At 38.1% G+C, this 9,997-nt stretch overlaps 1 protein-coding gene across 1 annotated transcript; it reads right to left on the reverse strand.

Annotated features, from left to right (window-relative positions):
* Window positions 1-8,358: 8,358 nt before the first annotated feature.
* LOC124909536 (coiled-coil domain-containing glutamate-rich protein 1-like) lies at window positions 8,359-9,133 on the reverse strand. Its single transcript, XM_047450206.1, has 2 exons — window positions 9,025-9,133; window positions 8,359-8,651 (listed from the first exon to the last, which is right to left on the reverse strand). Exons 1-2 carry the CDS (start codon window positions 9,131-9,133, stop codon window positions 8,359-8,361), a joined length of 402 nt encoding a protein of 133 aa, XP_047306162.1.
* Between the last annotated feature and the right edge of the window lie 864 nt (window positions 9,134-9,997).

The raw sequence follows: 9,997 nt of genomic DNA on the forward strand, positions 1-9,997 counted from the left end.
TTGGTCAGGCCCAAGACACTAAAAAGAAAACCCAATAAACTCTAATTAACAATGTAGAGTTTATTATAAGTGTAGGCTCCATAACTCAACAATATCCCACTTGGAGACTAACTTCATCATCTCTCGATCGATAGTGGCTTTCCATCCGGTGTCTTAACAAAGAAGATCAACTGAAGTTGCACACAACTTTAGTTTCTCATTTGTCACAACATTTGTCAACATATCAGTTGTATTCTCACTGCCGATAATCTTCTCAAGAGCTAATACTCCATCTTCTAAAATTGACCGGATGAAATGATACCGAACTTGTATATGCTTCGTCCTGCCATGATAAACAGGATTCTTTGCAAGATGAATGGCACTCTGACTACCGCATCGCAACACACTTCCCTCATAGTCTTGACCTAATTCTCGCAAAAGGGTTGTAACCACATCATCTCATTAACAGTCTCTATCACATCAACATATTATGCCTCACAATTAGAAAGAGCAACAATCTTCAACAATTTTGAAATCCAACTGATTGCAGTACCTCCTAGAGTATAAATGTACCCTGTTGTGCTCTTTCTACTATCAACATCATCACCATTGTCAGCATCAACATATCCTTTCAAACCCATATTAGACTTTCAAAAACATAAAGCGAGACCCGTACTTCCTCTTAAGTATCGTAGTATTCACTTTACTACTACCCAATGTTGTCTACCCGGGTTGCTCATGAACCTGCTAACAACTCCCACTACATGTGCTATGTCTAGTCTTGTGCAAACCATCGCATACATAATATAACCAACGGAAGAGGCATACAGAACAATGGCCATGTAATTTTTCTCCTCCTCTGTTGAAGACGACTGGTCTTTAAATAGTCCGAAGTGACTAGCTAAGGGGGTAGTAACTGATTTTGCATCATACAAGGTTAACCTGTTAAGAACTTTCTTCACATATTCTTTTTGTGAAAGCTTGAGAAATTCTTCATCTCTGAAAATTCTCATCCCAAGGATTTGTTTAACAGCACCCAAATCCTTCATTGCAAACTTTTCAGACAACTCTTTCTTGAGCTTGTTAATCTTATACAAGCTTTCTCCAGCAATCAACATGTCATCAACGTAGAGGAGCAGAATAATGTACGATTTATCAAACCTCTTGATATAGTAGAAATGATCAGCTTCACGCCTTAGAAAATTGTTACTTTTACATTAAGCTATCGAACTTCTTGTACCATTACCTTGGAGCCTGTTTCAAACCATACAGACTCTTCTAAAGCTTACACACAAGCTCATATTTTTTTTTTGATTTCAAATCCTTCTGGTTGTCGCATATAAATCTCTTCATCTAAATCAACATGAAGAAAATCAGTTTTGACATCCATTTGTTGAAGATGAAGGACTTCTTTCACAACCAAACTCAAAATAGTTCTGATTGTTATCAATTTAACTAATGAAGAGAAGATTTCATTGTAGTCAATAGCTTCTTTCTGTTGAAATCATTTCACAACCAACCTTGCCTTGTACCTCATGGTTTTTTCATGTTCTTCTTTAATCATGAAGATTCATTTATTGTGAAGGGCTTTCTTTCCCTTTGGTAGCTCAGTGATCTCCCAAGTTTGATTCAACGTCAAAGATTCCATCTTATCTTTCATTGCAGACTCCCACTTAACCGATTCATCAGATTGTATTGCTTCCTCATAGCATTCAGGTTCACCTTTATCTGTCAACAAGATATCAGAGATGGAGACCACTTCTCAACTGGTTTTCGATTCCTTGACGATCTTCTCAACTTTATAACCGGTGTTTGCTGATTTACCTTTGGGGCCACATTCTCAACGATTTCATCTTCAACAACACATTGTTCTTCTTTGACAACCGGTATATATTCAGCTGAAAATTCTCTCAAATTGACTGTACCAGTCTCTTCCAACTTGGAATCACCATCTGATGTCTTCCCAACACAATCTTTGTAGAGAACCTGTTCATTGAAGATAATATTTTTTCTACGAATGTTCTTCCGATTTTGATTATCCTAGAAACGATAATCAAACTCGATATCACCATAACCAATGAAAAAACATTTATTAGACTTTGGGATTAGGCTTGCTCCTATCATATTCATTAATATGAACATATGATAAACAACCAAACACTTTCAAATAAGAAAGGTTTACCTTTTTATTTCTCTAGACTTCTTCAAGAATTCTGAATTCAAGAGGAACATTGGGTCCCCTGTTGATCAAATAAGTAGTAGTATTAATAGCTTCTACCTAGAAGGTTTTAGGCAGCCCTGCATGCAATCTCATGCTTCTAGCACGCTCGTTCAATGTTCGATTCATTCGTTCAGCTACTCCATTCTCTTGAGGCATTCGGGGAACAGTCTTCACCATACTGATCCCACAACACAATACTCTTCAAAATCTGAATTGATATATTCACCTCTGTTGTCAGATCTCAAACACTTAACTTTCTGATTTGTTTCATTTTCAACCAAAGCCTTTCATTTTTTGAAAATAGCAAATACTTCAGACTTGTGCTTCATAAAATATACCCATATATTTCTTGTCGAATCATCTATAAACGTCACGTAGTATTGTGATCCTCCAATAGAAGAAACAGGTGTAGGTCCCCACACATCAGTGTGTACCAACTCTAGCATTTCTTTCTTGAGCTCATTCCCAATCTTTAAGAAACTCACCCGTTTTTGTTTTCCAAGAATGCAGTTTTCACATAACTGATGTTCAACATACTTCAGTTCTGGAATCTGTCCATTCTTCAAAAGAATTTTCATCCCTTTTTCGCTCATATGGCCCAACCTGCAATGCCACAGTTCACTGAGTCATCAACTACAACAACAACTGTTTCTCTACAAGTTGAAGTCGTGTATAACGAATGAGTTTTGTGACCTCGAGAAACAACTATTGCTCCTTTAGTCACCTTCCATGCACCATTTCCACAAATGAAATTATGACCTTCTTCATCAACTGTTGTGTAAAATAAATCAGAATGAGCATTAAACCTGGAATGTGTCTCACCTTATTAATCTTCCAAACAGAACCATTTGCCATCTTCAATTTGATGTCCCCCATACCAATAATATCAAGTGGCTCACCATCTGCAAGATATACTTTCCCACAGTTTCCATCCACATAATTCTCCATTAATTCCTTGTGAGCAGTGGTATGGAAAGTCGTTCTTGAGTCCAAAACCCATGAATCTATCAGGTTATCAACAGACAGAAGTAACGCATCAGTGATAGATTCTATAACAACGTTGGTTGCATCATTTTTATCATCACCGTTTTTCTTCGGTGCTTTGCAGTTCCTCTTTAAATGACCCTGTTTACCACAATTCCAGCACTCAAATGTCCGCCCAGACTTGGACATACTCCTCTTGCTCCTCGACATAAATCTACTCTTACCTCGGTTGAAATTTCTATCATTACCTCTACCCCTGTTTTCTACATTCAAAGCAGAACCTTTGAACGTTTCACCAGAATCAATTTTACAAGCCTCTTCAGCAAGAATACAATCTCTAACTTCAACAAATTTCAGTTTAGCATTTCCAACTGAATTACTAATTGTTGCCCTCATAGGTTCCCAGCTATTTGGTAGAGATGCTAACAAAATCAGGGCACTAACTTCATCCCCAAAATCAATCTCAATAGATAGCAATTGATTCATAATTGTATTGAATTCATTCAAATGAGTAGTGACAGAAGTACCATCAACCATTCTTAAGTAAAAGAGTCTTTTCATTAAGTGTACCTTGTTGTTAGCAGATGGTTTCTTATACATATCAGAAAGAGCTTTCATCAGAATCATGGTGGTCTTCTCCTTTACTACATTGTGAGCAACCGTCTTGGCTAACGTCAATTGGAAAACTCCCAAAACCTGTCTATCAAGGAGTTTCCATCCAGTTTCATCCATCTTCTTTGGTTTCTCACTCAAAGGAACATGAAGCTTCTTTCCATAGAGATAATCTTCAATATGCATTCTCCAGAAGGCATAATCTGTTCCATCAAATCTTCCAATCCCATGTCCTATACTGTTCTCACTTGCCATTGTTTCCAATTCTCAGATCTAGCCTAACTGTGTTAGGTCAGATTATTTCGACTATGTGTTGAAGTAGTTTGACTATTGGGATTTTGATGATGAAATGATTTATGCACTGTGATGCAGATGTATCGAAATCATATCTCATGAAGACTTGGCTCTAATGAGGCTCATTAGACCGATTTGGCATTTGATGCACAGAATTAGACGTGAAGTCTAACTCATAAGAGTTAGACGTGCAGTCTAATGTATACAGAATTAGACGTGCAGTCTAACTCAGAGGAGTTAGATGTACAGTCTAATGTATACGGAATTAGACGTGCAGTCTAACTCAGAGGAGTTAGACGTACAGTCTAATGTATACGGAATTAGACGTGCAATCTAACTTAGAGGAGTTCGACGTGCAATCTAATGTATACGGAATTAGACATGCAGTCTAACTCAGAGGAGTTAGACGTGCAGTCTAATGTATACGGAATTAGACGTGCAGTCTAACTCACAGGAGTTAGACGTGCATTCTAATGTATACAGAATTAGACGTGCAGTCTAACTCAGAGGAGTTAGATGTGCAGTCTAATGTAAGCGGAATTAGACGTGCAGTCTAACTTAGAGGAGTTAGACATGCTGTCTAATGTATGCGGAATTAGACGTGTAGTCTAACTCAGTAGAGTTAGACGTGTAGTCTATTGGATTGTGGAAGTTAAACGTAAGTCTAACTCCTTTAGACAAGTCTGAAGTAGAACCGGAATTAGACGTGCAGTCTAACTCAGTGGAGTTAGACGTGCAATCTAATGGTTAGTGAATAATTAGACGTGTAGTCTAATTAGTGAAAGTTAGACGTAAGTCTAACTTCTTCAGACAAATCTGAAGTAGAACCGGAATTAGATGTGCAGTCTAACTCAGTGGAGTTAGTCGTGCAGTCTAATGGTTAGTGAATAATTAGACGTGTAGTCTAATTAGTGAATGTTAGACGTAAGTCTAACTCCTTCAGACAAGTCTGAAGTGATTGTAATTAGACGTAAGTCTAATCCCATTAGACCAGGCAGTCTAATGGATTCTGCTCTTAGACGGGGATGTTTGATTTCATTAGACGAGGTCGTCTAACTGAAATACGTTTAATGCTCAACTTAAGCAGTATGCTTGAAACTAGCACCCGCCTACCCACGTGCTATAGTTGTACTCTACTCCTGCTCCACTTTCTAGTGAAGATTAGTACGACAGTTATATGCAACCAACCAATGAATGCCACATAAGAGAATTTTCCTCATATTGCTTGTTTTGTAGGTACATCCCTGATGGAATATTCGGCGCACTACCAGTTGGTGTACGACCATGATCCTTGTGCTCAGAACCTGCTGTGTACTATGGAGGCTTTCCAATGGAAGAGTATCACGTATCATTCTAAATATTCGACCGTTAGTCTCTGCCCAGTATTTATCAAATCCTAAGGACAACGGACAAACCCCCGATCGAATGCCCAACTGATTGAAAACTATCTCTCTATCATCTTGCCTGCTTGCTAGAATTTCAGAGAGAAATCAAGCCTTTGAATATTCATACTGTGATGCTGCTTTCCTGATTGTACTGTGTGTGAATCAAGAGAGAGCTAGAATCAAAATCACCATTAGCTGAGTGATATTTTTCATCTTGTAAATTGAACAGAGTGTGTTCTATTCAATAGTGATCTAAGTGTGTGCAAACTGTATTTGATTCTAATCGTATTATAGTGAATTCTTTCGGTGGTTGGAAGAAGGGGTGACGTAGGAGAGTTTCTCCGAACATCCATAAACAAACTGCTGTGTTATTTCATTTCTGTCAACTTTTCATCCTTCATCTTGAGCTTTAAACCCAATTAAACAATTCCTTCTTGATTCTGTTTCAAGTGTTTACAAGATTTTGCGTAGAATAGAAAGCAAATTAAATCCCTAACAGGATTTCTTTCAAACCGTTTTTCATAAGCCTTCATCAATAGTCAGACCCCCGTCTCTATCGATAAAGCCGATCCTATCAAACTGCTCTAATACCAGTTGTTAGGATTTGTATTTCCAAAATCCGACCAGCTTGAAACAATCTGTAAAAATGCAAGAAAGAAGAACACAAGAAGACATAGATTTATAGTGGTTCATTCAAATTCAGCTACGTCCACTTCAGCCACCACCATATTTCACTATGAAGAAGAAGAAGAAAATACAGAGTTTTTTTTGCCTCACACTTTATCTCTCTAGAATTCTGTCTTTACCTTGTAAACCCTTAATAATCACATATTTATAGGGTAAATATTTAGGTAATAAACCTAAACCACTTTGGTCAGGACCATGTCCAAGACCAAAAAGAAAACCTAATAAACTCTAATTAACAATATAGAGTTTATTATAAGTGTAGGCTGCATAACTCAACAGTTTTGTCGAGGCCAAAGAAAAAATATGCAAACACCAGCATGGGTTATTGGGCAGTGCATGAAGAGTAAGTACATGAACCATCACCATGACCACTTGCTTAAGAAAATAGTTGAAGACATGCAAACAACTTATGAGATACATTTAACTTGTAAAAAGGCTTAGAGGGCAAGAGAAAGGGATTTAATGGCGATGCGAGGAACGATAGAGGATTCCTATGGAAAATTGCCATTATACCTTTACATGTTGGAGAAGAATAACTCGGGTACCAAAACAGACATCCAGATAGATGAGTTCGGCCACTTAAGGTATATGTTCATATCCCTGGACCTCTCAATTAGGAGTTTCAAACCCTCTTGCCGTCCTGTATTGTGCGTTGATGCCAATTTTTTTAAGCATAAAGTGGGAGATCAACTATTGGTGGTTATCGCATTGGATGCGAATGAGCAACTATATCATATCGCATTCGGCGTTGTTGATTCAGAGAATAATAACTCATGGACTTATTTCATGCAAAAATTGAGAGAAGCAATTGGATTAGATAATGATCTCGTCTTTGTATCTGATAGACACATAATCTCGTTAATGCCTTCTGTGTTGTTTTTCTAGAAGCAGACCACGGTGCATGCACATATCACATAAAGATGAATATTATGACCAAATTCAAAACTGATAAATGTCATCTTAAGTTTGATTTGACTTCTCGTGCGTACACTGTCTCCAACTTTAATCAGTTTTTTGACAAGATCAGGGTTAAAGATCAAAGGATTGCTGCCTATTTGGAAGAAATTGGGTTCCAAAGATGGAGTAGAGCATTTTTCCCGGTAAGCGATACAATCAACTCACAAGCAATTATGTTGAGAGTTTTAATAGTCAGAGCAGGGAAGCCAGAGAGTATATCATTTCAATAATGTTTGAGTATTTAAGATTCACAATACAACATTGGTTTAAAGATAGAAGAGAAAAAGCGTCCAACCACTAAGAACTTTTATCTCCAACTTATGAAAAGTTATTACGTGAGGAATTTGAGAAGGCCAGATTCTATATTGTATCATCGCTTAACCGATTCGAGTTTTATGTGCATGACAATGAGTCCCATTTTAAAGTCAATTTGAAAGACATAAACTGCACTTGTAGGGTATTTGAAGTATCAAGTCTTCCTTGTACGCATGCACTAGTTGCTGCCCGTCACCGGAATTTGGTTTCTTATCAATTCTGCTCAAGGTATTATTGAACTCACATGTTCAATCTATTTAACCAATTGTTTAATCGTTTTATTTTCCTTGCTCACATGTATTACACAACTGAATCTTAGATGAATGCATGCGGAAACATGTTATCCTGTTGGCGATGACGACAATTGGGATGTTCCCGAAATGATTAAACAACGCGTGTGTCTAAAACCACTTGTTAAGGTTAAGAAAGTGCGGCCACAAACAAAGCATAGGTCATCCCAAGGTGAGGTCCGTAAGGTCCCGAGACAATGCAGATCATGTCCTGGACTAAAACATAATATGGCAAATGCAAAGCAGTGATTCATGTACCATCTACTACAAGAGAATCATCATCTCAGTAGTATGAGTCATCATCTCATCCGTATGAGCCTTTAACTTGAAACATTTATTGTAACTCATCTAGTGTACTATATTTTTAAGATTGTGGTGGTTTGGGATAACTCATCTTATGTTAATTGAACCATTTATTGTAAAGTTTAACTCATCTAGTGTAACTCAAACTAGTGCATTTTTTAAACGCCATTCTTCAAACTAAAGTTAAAGTGTATAAAGTTAAAGTTAAGTTACACTTCTTTTGGAACCCTTCATTTTATTTTTATTTTCTTTATAAACAGAGGTAAAATTTACATTGAAGGTTATCTTCCTTCTGCTCCTCCACCTCATCTTCCTACTCCTCATCATCCTTCTACTCCTCCACCTCCACCTTCACCTCCACTTTCTCCTTATCCTCTACCTTCACATCCTCCATCCGCTCCTCCACCTCCACCTGATCCTCATCCACCTCCACATCCACATGCTTCTCATCCTCCATTTCCTCCACCTTCACATTCACCTCCACCTCCACCTCCACCTTCTCCTCATCCTCCACTTTCACCTCCCCCTTCACATCCTCCACACTCTCCTCATCCTCCGCACTTTGCTCACCCTTCTCCTCACCTTCACCTTCCTCCACCTTCACCTCATCCTTCTTATTTGTCTCTTCCAAAATAGAAAAACATTTTGGTTAGTTGCATTACCTTCGCGAAACGTAAAACCCATTTGCGAAACATGAAGTACTTCACGAATCATGAAGTCAATATCTAACCTCATCCTTCACGAAACGTAAAGCCCATTTGCGAAACGTGAAGTACTTTCGAAATGTGAAGTACTTCACGAATCGTGAAGTCAATATCTAACCTCATCCTTCACCTCCTTCTTCTTCACCTCCTTCTTCTTCACCTCCTTCTTCTTCTCCTTCTTCCTCTTCTTTTTCTTCTTCTTCTTCTTCTCCATATTATCTAATTTGGCTAATAATATGACCATCTTTTGGTTGGATTTGGCTAATAACTGTTCGGAAATACTTATAACCAACTTTTTTTTATATAAGCATGGTGAGTTTCTTGAGTTTCTTTGATGGTAATTTTCAGCTCTTTGAGCTCCTCCTTCCGCTCTATTTTCAGCTCTATAAGCTCCTCCTTCATCTTTGTTTTCATCCCTTTTAGCTACTCCTTCAGCTTATCAAATTTACATCCAATAGAAGGTACTAAAGGTGATGCAGGACATGACATCGCGGTGGGGGGACTAGGAATGTTGGCAGGTTTGAGGGGACTATATTCTTCATCATAGGCAAGCTTTCTCTTCAAGTTGGCTTCTTTGAGAGTAGCTTCAACCTTTCTCTTCCTGGTGGCAGGTTTGGGAGTCACTTCAGGTTTAGATTCTTTAGGTTCTTCATCTGCATCTTCATATTCATCTTTGGATCTCTTCCCATCTTTAAATCCCTCAAACAAATCATGAGCTGACTTGTCTATTTGTTCAAAGTTCACCCCACTGTATAACCTCTTCTCCATGGAGGACTCTTCTATCTCAGTCAGATTTGTGGTCTGAAGGACATACTTTATCTCTTTCTAGGTGTTCTTCTTGTTGGATTGATAGACTAACAACCTTGGGCGTAGAGGCCAATTAAGCTCATTCTTGCTGGCGAATTTAGGGACAAATCCTTTGATGACCTCATATGCCCACACTTGAAATGCTAGTGCGAACCCATAAATGTTATAAGAAAAAAGGAGCAAAAGGATGAGAACTCGATTTCTCGATCTTCTTAAAATATAAGGAACTGAGACGTTTTATGTTCTTGTTCAGACCCTTCAGGGTGGATCTAAAGGAGACCTTTCCCCATGGAAAACGGAGGAAAGTTTCCAAGTCTTCCACTATGTGGATGATTTTGACAAATACAATCCTACTTGGGTCAAATGAAAATAAGTACTGACAAATCAGGCATACTAGCCCTATCTTTCATGCATCATCCTTGTCAGTGCATGACAGAAAACACGACTCAAAATTGTTCA

Source organism: Impatiens glandulifera, chromosome 7, assembly GCF_907164915.1.
Source record: "Impatiens glandulifera chromosome 7, dImpGla2.1, whole genome shotgun sequence".
In the NCBI taxonomy this organism is placed as follows: Eukaryota; Viridiplantae; Streptophyta; class Magnoliopsida; order Ericales; family Balsaminaceae; genus Impatiens; species Impatiens glandulifera.